Source organism: Pituophis catenifer, unplaced genomic scaffold (assembly GCF_029215685.1).
Source record: "Pituophis catenifer annectens isolate HBS135680 unplaced genomic scaffold, rPitCat1.0.hap2 SCAF_2, whole genome shotgun sequence".
Lineage (NCBI taxonomy): Eukaryota > Metazoa > Chordata > Lepidosauria > Squamata > Colubridae > Pituophis > Pituophis catenifer.
The window spans coordinates 172,593,675-172,614,426 of NW_027256882.1; the positions used below are offsets into that span (position 1 = coordinate 172,593,675).

General features: G+C 42.2%; 1 protein-coding gene across 1 annotated transcript in view; it reads left to right on the top strand.

Moving 5' to 3' along the window:
- The first annotated feature begins 10,011 nt into the window (after nt 1–10,011).
- Nucleotides 10,012–20,752, top strand: part of SYN1 (synapsin I) — a 113,119-nt gene continuing 102,378 nt past the window's right edge. Inside the window, exon 1 of the mRNA XM_070935073.1 lies at nt 10,012–10,376. Within this exon, the coding sequence (XP_070791174.1) occupies nt 10,012–10,376 (365 nt within the window). The remainder of the gene's footprint in view (nt 10,377–20,752) is intronic.

Below are 20,752 nucleotides of genomic sequence, written 5' to 3' on the forward strand. Positions count from 1 at the left end.
CTTCTAGTCCAACCACTTGTTCAGGCAGGAAATCCTATATCAATTCAGACAAATGGTTGTCCAATGTCTTCTTAAAAACTTTCAGAGTTGGAGCACCCAACTTCGGGAAGCAAATCGTTCCACTGATTAATTGTTGCAACTATCAGCATTCCAAATAATGCACCCATTGAAAGCAGAACTCCAAGGCAGGTAGATTCCTCAAATAACAGTTTGTTGGATACACCATATTGTCACAACTAGCGAAAACCAACTCTGAAAGCTCCTGCGGTTTTCACCTAATTAAAAAAATGAAAGTTCCCCATTTCCTCCTCCCCATGCATCAGTCACATTGTTCAATAAAAGTGCCGGCCAGTTGCACGGTTACTCTTCTCCTCCTCTTCCCTGCCACCTGTTGAAATGTCCTTGGTTCCCACAGGAAAACTTCTTGTTTTGACTACAAAACCCCAGCTAACTATTTTCTCCTCTCCTTCTCTCGTGGCAACCCTGAAGCTGTAAAGATGGCCTCAGCCAGGTTCGCTTCAGGGTTGACAATCAGGAAATTTCTCCTTAGTTCTAGGTTGCTTCTCTCCTTGATTAGTTTCCATCCATTGCTTCTTGTCCTGCCTTCAGATGCTTTGGAGAATAGCCTGACTCTCTCTTCTTTGTGGCAGCCTCTCAAATATTGGAACAATGCTATCATGTCACCCCTAGTTCTTCTTTTCATTAAACTAGTGTCAGCACTTCAAGCTGCATTTACTCTAGTGCTGACATAAGAAGGAGAAGCAGAGGCATCTGGAAAGGGACATTTGACTTTTCACCTACTTATTTTCCCTGGAGATAATATCCCCTAGGAGATGGGATGGGAGGGGGGAAATTCCTTTGAGCTGGAGCAGTAGATTAGGGGTAGAGTGACTTGGAAGATGGCCAATGAGTGCAGAGGAGTGGGGAACGGAAAGGGAGGGTTTTGGGTCTGGAAGTCAGTGCTGGCTGCGATGGAGTCGGAGTTAGAATGTCGTGCTTAATAAATGGAAGTTTTTCATCAAAGACTTTGTTTGAAATGCAATTTATTTGAGATGACCTCGAAACCTGACAACTAGATTCCGATATACTACATTTTGCAATTTCTTTTTTCATAAATATAGTCCATATTTAGTTACTACATTAGGTTTTGTCTTTCCTGGAAGATCTTATAGATGCTCATTCCCATTTTATTCTCACAACAACCTTGTGAGATAGGTTGGGGGATAATGTCTGGTCCATTATCGTTCAGTGTGTGTCATGGGTGAGGAGGCAACGGAATGCCAGGTCTAGCATTCTAATCCCTCCTCCACCACAGAGCCTCTCAGTTCTCCCTTTAAAGAAATTTGTATTGTCTCCTCCTCCATCTGAAGTCTTCCTACATCAAGTGGAAAATTTCCCCCCTTACCTTCATCTACAAGTGCTGCCTGGAGGCAGCTGCATTTTTGCTCACCAGCTGGTGCCTCTGAAACACCTGGTGAGGCCTCCATCCGTCTGGGCCAAGAGTTCATGCCGGGCCTGTCAGAACCTGTTGAAAGTGTCTTCCAGGGGTCTGTGTTTAGGCCTGCTTAGGTTTAGCCAGGTGGAGCTACAGATGAAAGCTACAAAAGAACTACAGAAAGGCTGTGTGGTGCGAGAAGAAGTCTTAGTACCCTACAAGATCTGGTTTGCTTTGGGCATATTATAATGTGTTTTTTCTGCCACCCAAGATTATATCTCTCTGGCAAATGGTCTTGGCTTGGGGGGCTGTGCCAGGCTTTGCATAATGTGATGGCAGTTCAGTCCAAAACAGGGTGGGGCTTGGAGAATAAAGAGTGGAAATGCATGTCTTAAGGCCCCATGCGGATCTTGACCCTCTGTCCAATATTTTATAAAAATGCCCCCACCCCACAACTGAAAATGTGGGGCCCAGCCTTTCTGAAGAAATCTGGGGGACCGAACCCTCCCTGCTCCCCCCCCTGATTTTTGCATTTCTGACTTGGTAGCCCTATCAATGTTCTCTTTGCAGATGTAAACTTTTTTTTTAATTTTTAAAACACTGCTTAAAAGTAATATGTGAACCCAGTCAGATAATTCAATGAGTTTTACTTCTAAGTGTGCATAAAACTGCATTTTAAGCCTGCTTAAAATACAATCCAAGAATCAATTAATGGGAAAGAAACTTTCTGGAATTTTGTGGGACTTTCTTTAGGGTATAAGTGTTGTCCTTTAAAAAAAAAACTGGGAAAATAAAACGAATGGCTTGCTCACATATCCTGACAAGGAGCCAACTGAGCAATATAATTATTGATATACATTTCTACATAGTTCTTTGCCTTAAATTGAGTCCATCTAGCAATTAAAGCAATCTCAAATTACTATATTGCGTACAGACATTCTTCTGCAACATGTAATGCAGGGCAAACCTGTGGAGTGTATTTGTATTCATTCATGAATTCATTTTTCTGGGCGTGTGGAATAAAACCTCCCCGCAAGGGCCAAGTTTGCAAAGCATGTTGAATTTCAAAAAGCCTACCCATTAAAAGCATGAGCCAACATGCTGGCTGATCTGGTTTGCCTGGATGAAAAATGTGATGAGTCACATCAATGCCCATTCAAACCCTGTCTTTCTTGAATGATTATTTCTGGAGCTGGGATGAGTTGGTACTACATGTCAGGAAGGGGGCTGGAACCACTAGAGGGAATGTGCAGGGCAGGGTGGAGCACATTTGGCCTGAGGAGTGGAGGATTTTTGGATCCAACCTGCAGCCTTAATCCCACCAAGCACCCACATTTTGATACTGTGTGTCCTCTCCACTTGACCCCCCCCATGTCTTCCATGGAATATTCATGAGTTTTTAATTACACAATAATAACAAGGGATTTAATAAGAGAAAGTTCCCCATTTTAAATCTGGGCTGAGAAGAGCTGCTTGATTTGTTTTCAGAAAAACTTGGGGACCATTCAAGAAGATAGAATATTTGGAAAAAAGTGTATATTTTGGAATACCTTTGTTTGACCTTTTGAAGACAAGAGGGTCATACCTGATAGATTGCATACTCAGGTTCCCCGATGTGGTGCCTCCAGATGTGAAGTTGGGAGAAAATCAAGTTGGGAAAAGCTGCCTTTTGATATTTCATGTGGTTTCCCCAAAATGATTTTCCCAGCGGTCAAATATGGAGCTCCCAGAATTCCTGGAAACCGAAGCCCCGATACGTCTGGAGAGGATTGTTTTGGTGAAGGGCTGGTGCAAAAATAGAGAAGATTTTGCCCTGTCCTTTGTTCAATCAGATGAAATTAGGACATCAGCGACATCTAGTGTCATCCATAAATAAGATTCAGCTTCTGTTTATTATTAGGTTGTTGATGGAAAATGTGCTTGCCAGCTTTTCTCATCTGTCCCTTGGGTAACAGAAGTCACCGGGAGCTTTTATCTAGCCACTGCTTTTTTCTTGTTTCCTTTCATCTGCCCCTTTCTCTCTCATGCCTTGAAAAGGAAAGGAGGCTTAGAGAACGGGATTTCCAGTTTCTTTCAGAATGGTTGCCATGGTGATGCCTGAACAGACAATACTCCCTCCCGTCTCCATTCCGCGCACTCATCCACCCGGCCCACTGCAGTCTCAGCAGCCTGTATGTTTGTTAAGGCGCCTGTCCTCTGAAGCCATCGGATTAGAAAATATGAGCGGTCCCACAAAAAGAAGGAGAGCACCTTGTGTGAATAACACCATTTCTGCAGTGGTTGAGCAATTTGCATATCTGTACAGATTTTTTTTTTTTTATATTCAGGAGCATACATAGAGATGCACCGTCATGCATACAAAGGCATGGCTAGATGGCAAATGATGCTCAGCAGTTCAGATTTATTTAACTGAGACTACATTTCCATTTGAAATGCCCAAAGCAGCTGGGAATAAAATGAAATCAAACGCATAATACAAAACTAAAGCAGATCTCTGTATGGATCCATTTTTCCCATTCCTTGGAACAATTTTGCTAATTGTTGCAATGATGTCTCTTTGTGGCTTAATAAACATGTTTCATGCCAGATGTTTTGCATGAATTGCCTTGACTTGTCATAAAGTCATACAGACACCTCCACAGACCACATCACAGACAATGCTCTGTACAAATATGAAAAAAAAAAAATCTAGACATACCTATAGGAACTCCCCGCTCTTCATGTCCCCTCCCTCTTAAACCAATCCAATCAGTTCAGTAACTGTTCAGTAATCAGTTCTCTAACAGCATGATGAGGTGTAATTTAAAATACAGCCAGGGCTGGCAGACATGCAACCAGCTGTGGGTGTTATTAACACCTAAAGAACTCCTGGCAGGTCTGGCATTGAGACATGCAATTACCACTTAGTATGGAGGGAGGAGACAAAGCAAGAACAGGAGACTATTCCCACAGGGCCTGTGGGCGAGGCAATTGAATTTACTGTCAACATCCACTTTTTAAAAACACAAAACCACAGCGGGTTCAGATTATTTGGAGCTTCAGCTTTCCAAACCCTGAGCTTTGGGAAAATATCCTATCAGATTCCCTACCATGAATGTAACGCTGAATTATTGTTTTTACGAAAGGGACCCACCTCCCAACAATGATCCCTAAAGTCATTTTGTAAGCCATCCAAAAAAAGAATAATGCTTGGAGTCTCTTTGTTTTTTCAGTATCTGGTGTAAGCAGCAGGAGTTGTTCCCTGGTTGTAACCTGGGAGTAGAAGTTGGTGTGAAATGCATCTTTAGTTTGAGGAATATGGAGCACCATCTTCATAACCTCCAAGCAGCTTAAAGGTAAAGGTTCCCCTCACACATATGTGCTAGTCGTTCCTGACTCTAGGGGGTGGTGCTCATCTCCGTTTCAAAGCTGAAGAGCCAGCGCTGTCTGAAGACATCTCCGTGGTCATGTGGCTGGCATGACTAAATGCCAAAGGTGCACAGAACGCTGTTACCTTCCCACCAAAGGTGGTCCCTATTTTTCTACTCGCATTTTTTACGTGCTTTCGAACTGCTAGGTTGGCAGAAGCTGGGACAAGCAACGGGAGCTCACCCCGTTATGTGGCACTAGGGATTCGAACTGCTGAACTGCCGACCTTTCGATCAACAAGCTCAGCGTCTTAGCCACAGCCTGCTTATTAAGGAGCAAGCAAATTGCAAAGAATAATTCTTCTGAATTAGCATGGGAGCCTCAAGGCAAATGTGGAAATGAGATTAAAATTATTTTGACTAGAATAATGTATAGGTATTTTTGGTGATATCTAGCCCGCATCATCACCACCATTTTTCTTACAGCAAATATTTTTGAGGATGACATAGACAGAGTAGCTTTATAGACTCTGATATTATCTATAGCTACATAACCTAAATGAATTCAAATGGAGTCAGAACACTCAACGCTCCCATTTTCTCTCATACTTCATGTATTAGAAAAAGTAGAAATCAGAAAGATGCAGAAATGGGATCTTATTAATTAATCAAATGTATATCTCACAAAAGTGATTATTTGCAGTGTACAGCAATCCAATAAAACAGTAAAAAAAAAACCTCAATCATTACCTAAAGTCATGATATAATAATTATTTAAAAAAGCATTAAGAACTATAAGATCAGAGCAAAAATGGGAAAAGAGAATAATAGATGAAGGGATGTTGATGATAACAGACCCATATCACAAGGTCACCTGTTCTCTAGGAATTCCAGGCTTCCTGGCATAACCAGGTTTGAGGGATCTTTGAAAGCTCAGGAGTGATGAGGCTGGGGAGAGAAATTCCACAATGTGGACACAATATCAGGCAAGGCCCATTGCCCAAGGCCTGCTAAATATAGTTTCCTAAACAACAGAATCCATAACATGCCCATTCTGTTGGAACTGCTGGGATGGGCAAAGTGGGAAGAGGCGGCCCCTCAAACAAACTGACACTATGCCATGTAGGGCTTTAAAGGTCAATACCAGCTTGAAGTGAACATGGTAACAAACTGGTAACTAATGCAGCTTGCTTAGCACAGATGTGATGTGCATTCTGTCAGAAATATACATAACTGCTGGCAATGCTGTATTTTGCAAACAGCTGAAGCTTCTGGATACCCTTCAAGAGCAGCCCCATATAGACTGAATTGCAATAGTCCAACTGGAGGTGACTAAGGCATAACCCTTGGTTCATGAAGAAGCGTAATTATTAGTTTGCTAATGTGTCCTTTTGCAAAGATTAACACTCTGAATTTGCAGAGTATAAACTCAGTGGTGAAATCCAAATTTTTTTACTACCGGTTCTGTGGGCATGGCTTGGTGGACGTGGTGTGGCTTGATGGGTGTGGCTTGGTGGGCATGGCAGGGGAAGGATACTGCAAAATCTCCATTCCCACCCCACTCCAGGGGAAGGATACTGCAAAATCCCCATTCCCTCCCCACTCCTGAGGAAAGGATATTGCAAAATCTCCATTCTCACCCCACTCTGGGGCCAGCCAGAGGTGGTATTTGCCGGTTCTCCGAACTGCTCAAAGTTTCCGCTACTGGTTTTCCAGAACCTGTCAGAACCTGCTGGATTTCACCCCTGATTCTAACTTAATAACTATGAATTTTTCGTCTGCATTAATTCCCATATTGCTGCTTACTTAGTGAAATGAATATATATGAACAAAAGGAATGCAGTAGACTGAAGTTTATACAGGGGTGAAATCCAGCAGGTTCTGACAGGTTCTGGAGAACCGGTAGTGGAAATTTTGAGCAGTTTGGGGAACCAACAAATACCACCTCTGGTTGGCCCCAGAGTGGGGTGAGAATGGAGATTTTGCAATATCCTTTCCTCAGGAGTGGGGAGGGAATGGGGATTTTGCAGTATCCTTCCCCTGGAGTGGAATGGGAATGGCGATGTTGCAGTATCCTTCCCCTGCCACGCCCATCAAGTCACACCATGTCCACTAAGCCATGTCCACAGAACCAGTAGTAAAAAAAATTGGATTTCACCACTGGTTCGAATGGTTACATAAATGGTAATTTGTTTCTTGATCTGTCTAGCTACCTTATCAGATGGTGTTTGGAAAACTAGAAAGAGTATTTTAGAACAAGGTAGTCAACCAGTAACCCCACCAGGCACTGCCAACTTACCATTCCTGTAATGGAACTGTGGTGGCGCAGTGGTTAGAATGCAGTACGGACAAAGATACTAACATTTTCAGCACCATGGACAGCACTCCAACAATCTTGTATCTTGACCAGCTGCCTCAATTACTGTGCCATTAAAATGTTATAATGCAGCTTAAACTTTATGAATCAAATGAAAACCTATAGCTTTGTGTGTGTGTGTGTGTGTGTGTGTGTGTGTGTGTGTGTAAGTGAGTGAGTGAGAGAGAGAGAGAGAAAGAGAGAGAGGGAGGGAGGGAGGGAGGGAGGGAAAGAAGGAAAGATGGAGATAATATCAGAAGTGAGGAGGTTTATTTTATTTGCAGTTTCTGCCTTGGCTTACTACCTCAAATGTTCTGCTTTTTAATGATGTCTCTGCCATTTTCAAACTGCGACAATATTTTTTTACAGATATTGTCTGCTTCAGATTTAGATCTCTTTACCAGCAATATGAAGACAACCACAATGGATCAATACATTTCTTGAAACTTGGATGAAATATAAAAATAGGAAAAGTAAGGATAATAAAATGCCCAATCATTTGAAAGATATGAAGTTACCGAAGCAATAAGTCTAACATCACATATGATGCAGCTAAATTTGTTTTGCAAATATTAAAGCATGCAAATAAATTACTATAGAATTAGATATGCCTTAGCAAAGTATAAATATTATACCCAGATGGAATTATATTATGTATTGTGTTATTAACATATTAACATTGATGGGCATATCATTTTAAATCAGTTTATGTTATATTATTGTAAGGCAGTTTTGCTGTGCAACTCTTTTATTGTTCCAATATAAAATGCATTTGTGATAAGAAGCTAGCTTTAAAAAGCTTTTTAATATTTTAAAATATTTGCAATGGACAGACATCTGGCTTCAGGGATCTGGGTTGTTTACACTGATATATGAAGATTTAATAACTAGAACCAAGTGATTTAGCAGCAAACTGAATAAAGAATATGACATTTAGCCCATTTGTTTCCAACCCCAAAAACGAGTTCTATCTCTTCAAATAAAAAGTCACATCCAAATTTTCTCTTAGGTTATCTTAACTTCAGCAGTCAGATTTGTCTTACATTTAAAATAAAATGTATAGTGCTGCATAGCCAAACAAATAGAACAGAATTACACCTTCTGACCCACTGCAAATCAGTCAAAGAGCTTTCTTCTGCCTATCTCTTAAAGCACAATAAAAATGTTGGAAGCAGTAGTGAATTACTTTTTGTTGCTGCCGCCTATGTAATTTAAATCATCTTTTTATGTAAAAAGAAAAACAGTACATCTTGGGTTTTTTTAAAAAAATCTTCAGTTTATGAGGAAAGAGAAAGCATGTGTAAATTTATTTATGCAACTATAAGCAACAACAACAAAAAAGAAAGCTAAGGCACATGCTTTAATTTCTGCAGCACAGAAATTGTCTTCTCTTTTATAGAGTGGGTCTGTATATAGCTCAGCTCTCATACTTTCTCTTAGTCTTATAGTGTAAATGATGACTCCTTATTCCTACTTTGTCCATCTTTTCTGCTTGGGTCCATTCTGGAAAATTACTGGCTGCTGCAGCTGCCTAATGCATATATCTGCACCATTTTGAAATTTGAAAGATCAAAAGAAGAAACTCTTCCTTTTTGCTCATGTTACTTTGCATGCTTCATGCACTACACGAATACATAAATAATGGACATGGAACCCAACATTTTAAAAATTTAAAATACTACTGACATTCATTATCTTCTTTTTCAGTTTTTTTTTGGGTAAAGGTATTGGCAACCAGGCTTCATTGGTTAGGATCTTGGTGTTTGGGGAGACTGTTCCTTGAGCCTCTGAATGTGGTAGGATGAAGTCGAAGCTATTGATTTTCCTGAAGATGCTTCCTCTCTGAGGGCACCTGATTTTGAGATTTGCACGCATTTGAACCAACCTTTCCTATGGAATGCAAAGCAGCATTGGGAACAGATTTCCAATTTGTCTCATGATACCATGAACCTTTGGAAATCACAATGACAGCATCAGCATTATGGGCATTGCCATGACACGCACCGTCTCCAGAGGGGAACATAGCATCATAAGCATCACCTTCTCTCCTTGTATTCTGCATCTGTGCTGTCGGGTACCAGGCTATACCATTCTCACCTGCTGGGGAGGGGGGGAAGGATGGGAGATAAGTGTTGACTTCCCCCCTGATTTTACTGGTTAATGGTGTATCCCTACATTAGCTTTGCAAGGAGAGAGGTTGCTCCCATTGCTGCCAAGAGGGTCCAGAGGCGGACCCAATTGACTAGATAGAGCTGGTTGCTGAGGATTGCAGAAGACTCCAGGATTTGCGAGGAGCCGTGTCAGGCTGTTTTTTTCCCCCCTCCTATAAATACTCCCCCACTCCTTCTCTCCAAAGCGCAGGGGCAGAAGGAATCCCTTTCCCCGTAGAAGCTCCCCGCAGGAGGCAAGCAGGAGGGGAGAAAAACAGCGCTTTGAAAGGAAGCTAGTTAGAAAGATTCCCATCTGCGAATTCCATCTTCCTTCACAGCGAATGTCCTCCTTCTCCTTTTGAAACAGATCCCCGATAGGCGAGCCGATCTCCTTTCTATCCCCACAACAAGCTGCTCCCGGGAAAGCAGTGCTAGAAACTTCGCCCGGCGATCGAAGCTTCCCCCCCCACCCCGACCCGACCCCCGAGAGATCCTCTTCCCAAGGCTGGCTGACCGGATCGCCTTTTCGGTGGTTCCTCTTTCTAGGGCAACTTGGCAAGCCTTTTCTCGAGGAGGGCTTCTGGTGGAGGTCGTTGGAATCCCCTCCAGTGATTATCCCGAGGAAGAGCCCCTCATCTTTCCCTCCAGAGGTACCCCAATATAGCGACCCCTCCTCATCTGTGGGACACCCAAAACCCTTGAGACTTCAAACCGCTCGTCGAGATGAATTACCTGCGCAGGCGACTCTCTGACAGCAACTTCATGGCCAACCTGCCCAACGGCTACATGACCGACCTCCAGCGCCCTCAGCCACCGCCGCCGCCGCCCAGCGCCACCTCTCCATCGCCGGGCAGCATCTCCCCAGCTGAAAGGCCACCGGCGGCCCCCAGCCCTGGAGCCGGAGCCGGTGGTGGTGGTGGCGGCGGCGGAGCCGGGGGTTTTTTTTCGTCGCTGTCCAACGCGGTGAAGCAGACGACCGCCGCGGCAGCAGCCACCTTCAGCGAGCAAGTCGGCGGGGTGGCTGGCTCTGCAACATCGTCGGGACGCAGCAAAGTACTACTGGTAGTCGATGAGCCAGGGACGGACTGGTAAGGTCCTGAGAAGGGGAGAAGGGCATCCATCCCATGCTTAGCCTGCCTTCCTTCCTTCCTTCCTTCCTTCCTTCCTTCCTTCCTTCCTTCCTTCCTTCCTTCCTTCCTTCCTTCCTTGTCATTTTTCCCATTCAGATTCAAATGAACTGTGAGTTATAGATGGGGGAAGGGGCAAATTGGGATTTCCAAATTACTACATATTGAACTTCTTCGCATAAAGAAAAGTAGGGGTAGTGTATGAGTGGGAGAAAGAAATGGGGAAATAGCCTCCTTTGTTTCACCCCTGATCCAGTTATAGGGTCTACTTAGGCTCTTTTTGATGAGGGCCTGTTTCCTCACTATTTACTTATATTTGCTTCTAGGATCACCCAGCGATGTTGAAGCAATATGCAACATATCCCCATTACTATTGTCTCAGCAAAATAATGGCTCAGTGGTGCTGGAAGAAGCAGTTAGTGAGAAAGGCTGTAAGTGGATGAGATGATGTAGTCTTATATCCTAGCTCACAATCCCTGGATATCCTTTAGTAGGATATCATCCATTGACATTCTTGCCTCCTTTTTCACTTTATCTTTCTGGACTTTCTCTCAGTTCTTTATTTGCTCCTTAATTTTTGTAGCCACCTGTAATTTCCTCCATAAGGGTATTCTTCTGCTGAAGCTATATATTGGCAGAGCTGGATTTCTGTCTGTTCCATGTCTGAGCAAAGATTAAGTATCTGTAATCTTTTGGCATGATGGAGAGAAATACAAAGAACAGGACAAGAGGGTGTTAGGGTGAGATCTATTGGAGATACACTTGGGTGTTGTACTAGAGTCTAGTCCCATTCAAGGGCCACTGCTGTTCAGTTAGTCCCAGTAAGGAAATGCACAGTGACAAGAAAGGGAGAGAACACTTCCTGTGAAATTTTTTTTGCAATGCAGTATTTACAAGATGTGAAAAAGGAAGTGCTGTTTCCAAGGGTGTGAAATAGCAGTTTGGGAATTCAGAGGGTTTCCAAAAATACCAACTTTTGTATCATAGATCTACGCAGTTTGGGGCTGGGTTGTGAAAACATCAACTACCAGTTTGGTAGTTCTCCTCCTACCCTGCACATTGAATTGTCTGTCCTTCTTTCCTTTCAGTTCAGCTTTAAGAGTTAGGGTGGCTTTAATAATTAATTAGAAGATTCGGGGATTTGATCTGGGCAATCTCCTCACCACCACTTCATGAAAGATTAAGGAACAGCATCTGATATTTTTCTGCAGCTTATTGGTGGAGCCACTTGACTAGCTTCTTTTCAAAGATGTTTAAGGAGGATGGCAATTTGCCTAGCCTGTGATCAGAATTATTCAAACAATTACACAGTGTGGTCTAATTTTAACTGAAACATATTCAGAGACTCTCAGATCTCCTAATAACAAGCACATTGATCCCTGTCTGATATCTATCTAACAGTCATTCTAGTCTCTTTCTCTTATCCTATCATGCCTTAAATTGGGTTTCCATCATCGGGTTTCAGATCTCCTGGTAATTCTTCCGGAGCCCACATTTTTTTCTTTCCTTCCTTTCTTTTTTTCAGCTTTCAAAGTTATTTAGCTGTGGACCCTTTCTGGCTTGAACATTCACTAGTTCATAGATCTTCACATCCCAAAAATCAGCACAGAGAATTTACATGTATTTGTGGCCTGTTAACAGTAGAATTATGGTCTATTAATGAGGAAATGCAGGCCTTGAGGTATCGGTCTATTTACTGTATGATTCAAGATCTTTCACGAAGTGTAAATCCAATCTGGATATAAATTTAGAATGGATGTGATCTATGACATGTAGTTTGATCAACTAAATGGATTAAATCTCTCCTTAGTGAGTCATCCTATGGAATTCTTCTTGAGTTTTCTATTCTGCTTCCTTGGTTTCTGGTATTTGGTGCAGTCTCTTTAGTACAGGAAATGAAGAAGCATGACTTCTCCAAAAGGGATATCAATATAAGAATGGATTCTTAATTAAGTACAACAAAGGGTTTTGTGGCATCTTAAAGAGTCAAATATATACAGTAAAAGCAAAAATCAAGGGTTAATATAACATGATAATACTAATTTGTATAATCCTATGGTCTTTTTTCATGTACTGAGAATCAACATGAATAGATTGAATGATAAATGATAAACTCAGTCCCTATCAGACAGTTCCCAAGATCCAGCAGGGAGACTGAAATCTCATGGCTTCCTGATGATGTATGAAATATGGATTGTGGGTTTGAGAACAGCATTGAGAAGAAATGGGTCAATACCCTTTTTCATCATTGCTGAATGATAGATTTCTATAGGTTGGAAAGGCCAGGCATCCACCGAGGAAGAGTTTTGGTTTTGGTTTTGTTTTTTTAAAAAAACTCTTACACTTTTCGAGAAATTTGTGATACTGACCACTGCCAGCAAGCAGATAGACAATTCTATCTACTATCTACTTGGGGAACATGGATACATCATTCATGATCCAAATTGGAAGACCAACCAAGATTTCCTTTAATGCCTTTGGATGACTTGATACATGAACAAGGAGAATTTATGGAGGAAAAACACCTTTCCTGAACCTGAAGGGCTCACTATGGCCTGCCCTGTAGTCTTCTAGATTGCCCAGCCTTCCATTCTCATGGTAACCTTGAATGGCAGCATGTGCTCTGTTGCTATTGGCGGACATGTTGCCTGTTCATAATGTTTATGAATTGTACATCTTTCAAGGGCTCTGAAGTAAATAATCTGTTATGGATGGAGTTGGTCCATATTTCATATGCGCAGAAGCTGACTAGGTTGCCAAACAAACATCAGCAGTCCTTCACTTTCAAGGTCTTCAAGAAAAAGAGGAACATTGCCCAAAACAAGAAAATGCAGAATCAGTTATGCTCTTGAATGAAATGTTAAAAAGGAGAGGCCGTTGGTAGGAATATTATGGGCAAATCTCAAAGTAAAACTGCTGTGAAGTATATTAAAAGGCAGGATTGAACGTTGGCCATTAGGAATCTATAATTTCTCTCTCTAACTAGAAGACTTAGTTTAAATAGTGTTTAGCAAGATTGAGAAAAAGAATCATGGACTGGATTTCATATATTTATAAGAACTGGGTTATCAAGGATGGAGAGAAATTTGAGGCCAAAACAATGGTGCTCTTGCTTACTTGTGCTTTTCCAAATGGGAAACAACCTTGAATTTAAGATGATCTTTTCAACAGAAGCATATATTGGAAAAATCTGTTGGCCTCTATTTTTATATTCTTAACAAACCTAAGTGGATCATTGTATTTTAAAGGTAAAATATGTGTCCCTCTGTTCTAAAAGATAAATTATTTGAGGAGTTCAGAATTGAGATATCCTTTCAGATGAATTTAGTACTTGCATATCTACTTTATAGGGAAATGCAAGGCTAAACATGAGGACAATATGGTAGTCAAGGCAATATTTGTCCAATGTCTTTAACCTGGACAAATGGCTACCATAAATCTAAAAGCTGTTTGGGTGGTGTTGATGGGGAGCAATCATTAGTCTCCAAATAGCACCAGCTGCCTGCAATTACTGCAAGTTCAAATCTCATCAGGCTCAAGGTTGACTCAGCCTTTCATCCTTTCGAGATAGGTAAAATGAGGACCCAGATTGTGGGGGCAATAAGCTGACTTTGTATAAAAAAGAACACCGCTTTGGGGGGGGGGAAAGCCCTACTAAGCAGGTATATACAAAAGTATGAAGGCTATTGCTTAACACATTGTAAACCGCCCTGAGTCTCCGGAGAAAGGGCGGCATATAAATCAAACTAATAAATAAATAATAAATATTAAATAAATACAGTCATAGGGATTGCAAGGGATGAACTATCTTCCAGATTTGGTGAACTTTCAGGCTTGCAAAGCCCCTCAACTTTCAAGAAGAATTTCAGCCAGCTCCTTGACATAGAAATGCTCTCATATGGGAGGAAGGATCATCTGCTGAAATCCTGACATGAAAGCTTCCAGCTTGGTGCTGGAACCAGCTTGTTTTTCAGATGGGTTTTTGCATAGTCATTGCTGGAGCCTGGTCTCCTAATAGCAAGAGGGCACTACTCTCTTGGAAAAATAAAAAAAGAAGACCAACAGTCTGTTGGCCAATCACACTGCTGGCTATTCCTATTATTATTATTATTTTATCTAATGGGATTTGCAATAAAAAGTTACAGTCTGTATTTTCCATCCCATCTGGAATGCTCCCATCTAGCTGCCATGCCACCAGCATCAATTTTCACCATCTTACTATGTTTCACCAAAGGAAGTGAAAAATCTTGTGCCCCCCCCCCAATTAAAGAGTAATAGATATACTCCAGGAGGCAGCGGAGATCTATAAGCCCCCAAATGTTGCTAATTTCTATTATAGCATTGATTTTCGGAGATTTAAACCAGCTATTGGGATATTGGACAGCAATTTATCTTCATTCTCTAGACTATTAGCTCTGGAATGTCACTAAGTGTGCTCAGTCCTCTTAAGGCTGTTTGGAGGATTGTCTTCTTTTTATTTGTTAAATTCTTTTACTTACTATATTTTCCTTTATCCAAGGGACATAGTACAACATTTTATCCTCCTGAACATCCTGCTTGATCAGCCACTGAGCTTCATGGCCGAGGGCTGATTGGAACCTTAGTCTCTAGGATTGTGGTTCCATTGGAAGCAATATGGCTGCAATGCATCCACATTAATGCTGGTTTCCATAGAAAAGGCATAGAAAGAACACTACCAAGGCATCCTCCATCTATGTATAGATGAACTCCAGAGAAATAAGAGCCTTCTTAGGAAACTGGAAACCCTGGAAGAAGTGATGTGACCATGATTGCATCATATTTTTTTCCCAGTTCATACTTTTGTAGGACAGTGTATTCATTTATTTCGGTGTATCCTCTGTGGAACTCAAGCTTCTTCTTCTCTTTGATCCTCACAACAACCTTGTGACGTAAATTAGCCCGAGAGAATGACTGGTCACCAACTGGACGTCATTGCTTAATGGGAATTTAAATCTGCAGTGACCCACACCAGCACTAGGCAATGCATCATATTGATTCCACTTGTCCTGTTTGAGTGTTGGGCTTTTGTGCATCTTCCTTTGCCTGTGTAATAGTCAGGAGACAAAGAAAAACCAGAGCTCAGCGTTCTCTGAAGAAACAAGCTGATCTTGAGCGTCAGCACTGCAAAATATAGAGGTCTGACATGATTGAACATTTCTATGCTAAATATCAGAGAAGATAAATATAGCCTGGTCTTCTTCCAGGCCTCCTATTTTTTTTGTGAGGCAGTATTCATTGTTGTTGTTTTTTAATGTTGCCTATAAGGAACATTGCATGAGCCTCCCATCTGTCTCAGCAATTTCTCACTCCTGAGAACAAGCTACCTTCATGAAACCTTTACCCACCTGTTTTTCAGTGCTTTGATAAAATATTGAGACATGAACGTTTTCTAGGTTGCAGTTCTGAGAGCTCAGTCTTACGGTTAGTATATTATTGCTAAGGCGAACTGATCAATAGCGAGCAGCAAGGAGATACTGTATACAACCTCTATGTTTGGTTCCATGCAGTGGTGATCTGGATACTTGTTTCCCTGATTTTTAAAAATGTATATGCAGCTCATAGCAATAGGTACTCATTTTACTAATGCATGGGTCCACATCAGTGGTGGGTTTCAAATTTTTTTACTACCGGTTCTGTGGGCGTGGGTTGGTGGGCGTGGCATAGCTTGGTGGGCATGGCTAGGGCATGGCAGAGGAAGGATACTATAAAATCTCCATTCCCTCCCCACTCTAGGGGAAGGTTACTGCGTTACTACTGTAACGCTCTCTACATGGGGCTCCCCCTGAGGAGCACCCGGAGGCTCCAGCTGGTGCAGAATGCGGCCGCGCGGGTGATTATGGGAGCGACGTGGCGCTCCCACATAACACCTCTCCTGGGTGAGCTGCATTGGCTCCCGGTAGTCTTCCGGGTGCGCTTTAAGGTGTTGGTTCTCATCTTTAAAGCGCTCCATGGCTTAGGGCCAGGGTATTTGCGAGACCGCCTGCTGCTACCGATAACCTCCCACCGGCCAATACGCTCTCACAGAGAGGGCCTCCTCGGGGTGCCGTCAGTCAGGCAATGTCGGCTGGCGGCCCCCAGGGGGCGAGCCTTCTCTGTGGGGGCACCCGCCCTGTGGAATGAGCTGCCTCCTGGAATACGATTGATCCCGGACCTCCGGACTTTCCGTAAAGCCCTGAAGACGTTTTTATTTCATCAAGCCGGCCTAGCCTAAATGGTTTTTAATTGGGATTTTAAATTTTATGGATTTGGGGTTTTAAATTGGGTAGCCAGTGATTTAATTCTTTTAATTATCTTAACTTTTGCATTTGTATGTTTTTTTAATTTTGGCTGTTCACCGCCCTGAGTCCCTTCTGGGAGAAGGGCGGTATACAAATTAAATAAATAAATAAATAAATAAATAAATAAATAAATAAATAAATAAATAAATAAATAAATAAAATCCCCATTTCCTCCCAATCAGCTGGGACTTGGAAGGCAGAGAATAGATGGGGGCAGGACCAGTCAGAGGTGGTATTTACCAGTTCTCCGAACTACTCAAAATTTCCACTACCATTTCTCCAGAACTGGTCAGAACCTGCTGAAACCCACCTCTGGTCCACATATCACAATATAAAGGCTATAAAGTATTGTATGAACAGATCATTGTCTGAACTCACAATGTGTTTTATAAACCTTAGTTTATGGTGTTCCTCATTATGTGATACTATTCAGTTACAGCCTATTCAGTAAACCAAACAAACCTGGGCATAGCCCAGGACTAACAGAGCTAGGACTGCAAAAATGCAGACACCCACTAGATCAAAGATAAATAACAGTTTAAAACAAAAGAGGGAGGGGGAAGAGTATGTTGATAACCACTCAATGGTAAGAAGGGTGCAAGTCTTAACGCTATATTTTCTTTTCTTCTTTCTTATCTTGCCTTTGATTCTTTATATTTTTTATTGCATTTAAAAATTCTAATACAAATACAATTTTTAAAAAACATTGAAATTGCTGCTGGCACCATGGAGTGGTGATTTAGATTTTTCCAATCCAGATCCAATAGGCTTAACATTTGTTTTCCTCTTTGGTGGATGTGTAGGTCCTACCTTGGTACTTTATATTCAATGATATTGTAAACCATGGTGGACCTTTTTCCCAATCTGGTGCCCTCAAGATATGGTGGACTTCCACTGCAATCATCCTTAGTCAGAAAGATCTTGGGGACTTAAGAGAACTGAGCTACATTTGGATAGCACAAGTGTTACAGTTGTGTATCATTTGAATATAGAGTCAGGTTAGGCAATAAAATCTTGGTTTTAACTGGAGCTACTCAAACCTCAATGTCTTTTTAACAAGTCTCTTAAAGGGGAAACACCACTGCTGGTCATAACAGATGGAGAGGACAAGGGAGGAGATTTAACCAATTGCACTTAATATTTGGTTTTCTATGTAGATCTAATTCTTTACAGTATTCCTTCCATGTTAACATATACCCATCTATAAAACTACAATAAATTTGATTTCAGTGATTGTGCTTTGAGATATGTATGTATCTGAGGGGCAATGTATGCTGCTCTACATAGTCCTCCTCCTCTTTAATCTCACTATAATATAGACCCCTCCCACTATTTTTTCTTTAGTTCCACCCCTGCACCTTCTGTTTTTATAGTTAGTTCAAGATCCAAAGCTTTTTCATCCAAGCACACCGTGTGCTTGGCACGGCAATTGCCATCCAGACAATCTGAGCAGAGAGACGCCAAGTCCTGGGAAAGGAAAGTTCTTGAGATATGAAGTCCCCCCCCCACAACAAACACCAGAGGAAACATCTTCATATGAGATCTGGGAGATAGGACATGGAAAAACACAGACATATATATAGGGCATATTTATTTATTTATTTATTTATTTATTTATTTATTTATTTATTTATTTATTTATTTATTTTTCATATTTCTATGCTGCCCACTCTCCGAGGACTCTGGGTGGCTTACACCAAAGACAGTATACTAAATAGCATATTGCCCCCAACAATCTGGGTCCTCATTTTACCTACCTCGGAAGGATGGAAGGCTGAGTCAACCTTAAGGCGGTGAGATTTGATCTGCTGATCTGCTGAACTAGCAGTCAGCTGAAGTAGCTGCAGTACTGCACCATAACCACTGCGCCACCTCGGCTCCTATATTATCCCATGATTTATAAGATATGATTTTTCTAGCATGTGTGTGTGTGTGTGTATGTGTGAATCCTGGAAAGTTCAGATAGTTACAGTAGGCCCATGATGGTGAACCTATGGCACACGTGCCACAGGTGGCATGCAGAGCCAAATTGGTGGGCACGCGAGCGTTGCCCAAGCTCAGCTCCGGTGTGCATGCACGTGCCGGCCAGCTGATTTTCGGGCCTTCTGGGCCCACAGGAAGTTAGGAAACTGGCCTCCAGAGGGCCTTCTGGGGGATGGGGAAGGCTGTTTTCGCCTTCCCCAGGCTCATAGAAAGGCTCTGGAGTCTGGAGAGGGCGAAAAACAGGCCTACTGTGCCCACTGTGCCATTGCATGCCAAAAGTGGGGGGAGTGCAGGGGTGGTGGTCACACGAGCATGTGCGGGGGCGGGACACATTTAATTATGGGTGTGGGCATGCACACGCATGACTCTCCGCTCCCCCCGCTTTTGGCACGCGACGGCAAAAAGGTTAGCCATCACTGCAGTAGGCTATATGAATTTGTAAATAAATAGCAAGCTGCAACACCTACCTATGTACGGATGATTTTTTTAAAAAGTGAATGGATTTGGACCTGGTTTATACTTGAAAGGGAGAACCAGGTTTTTAAATTAGATTCAAAAGTTTTTTAAAAAGTGTTGGAAAAAGCCATGGTAAACCACTTCAATACTATTGCCAAGAAAACTAAGTGGACATGTCCACATAGTAACCAGAAGCTGAGTTCAGTTTTAGTGAGATTTTCTCTTTTCTTCTCTCTCCATAGTGACTCCAAAGTCTGATAGTTAACTGATTTCGTCATATTTTTTAATGGCTTGGCAGTGCTTTGTGGTAATAATTTGAAAAAGGTTCTTTGGAGCACTGCCATGAAATCTTAGGAAAAGACACAGCTGCTTTGAAGAGTTGCAGACATGTGCTATGTTTGTGCCTCCACCTGCTTCACAGCGCCCTTCTGGAATCAAATGACGTAACCCCATTTTTTCTTAACCCCCAGAATTCACCCTCTCGAAAGTGGAATCGTGAAGTTTCGCAGGGGTAGATTTTCATTAAAGGATGAGACCAAAAACAGTTTCCATCAACAGCAATGAGATATGATAATGAAATGGAACCTCTGTGTCAGAATTTTCTGCTGCTAGGTTCACAATGTATTTATACCTCCCAAGGTAATTTATTGCCTTTGAATCCCGCTTTTGAGGCTCCCCAAATAATATTCTTGGCTGCTATTGGGAGACAAAGTTATTGGTCCAGATGGAGCTTTAGACTGAGTATGCCTAATATCCTAATGTTCTCAATCAATTCTAATAAGATACTATGTTAATTAAAAACACTGTATTAAATTGGGAGGGGTGACTACACAAATACTTCATTAAAAAGTCCTTGGTAAAGTAATAGAGTGCACTTTTGTGATGTGGCCTTTTCTTATATGAGGTTCTTAAGCCTCTGAGCTAACATGTGCCAGACTGATCCAGATGTTCCCAGATGCATCCCCAGGTTTCTAACCAAGTGGAAACCATCAAAAGGCTCCACACTCAGCTCCTGGTTAGATTGCAGATTGCAGCTACAAAGGGATTCCCTTTTGAAGGGACATGACCTGTTTGAAGCAGAGGACAGTTGAGATGAGAAAAGGGAGCTGAGCCATGGCACCGTCATGCCCTTCCAGGTTTTACTCAATACTTCTCCTTGACGTGCTGCTCATCCCCCACCTGACTGCTTGCTGGGAAAGGGGAGGCTCTTCCCCAAAGAAGCCGGTGCTTTAGGAGGATTGAGCCACAGGGAGCAGAACTGCTGGCATTTCTCACAGGATCCCTGCTGGGGACGCTATGTTAGGATGCAGAGGTGGTTGTTTCCCAGCAGGCCAAGATGGAGGGTGTCAATGCCTGGGAGGCCACACAGCCCTAAGGAGGGGAAATTGTGGCTTTGCTCCCCTGCAGTCTCTCCTTGGTATGTGATCCTGACTAAGGGATGATCAAAAGGCTGCCTTGTAGGCCTTGCCATCTCCCGCACCCTTCCCTAGCACGTTGTCCTGAGCACAGCTTTCAGGCTTTGCTTGAACCATCTGATCCTATTTGCCCCCTCCTCTAATTCTTGTCTAAGGTACAGAGATTTGGGATAATACTACTTCT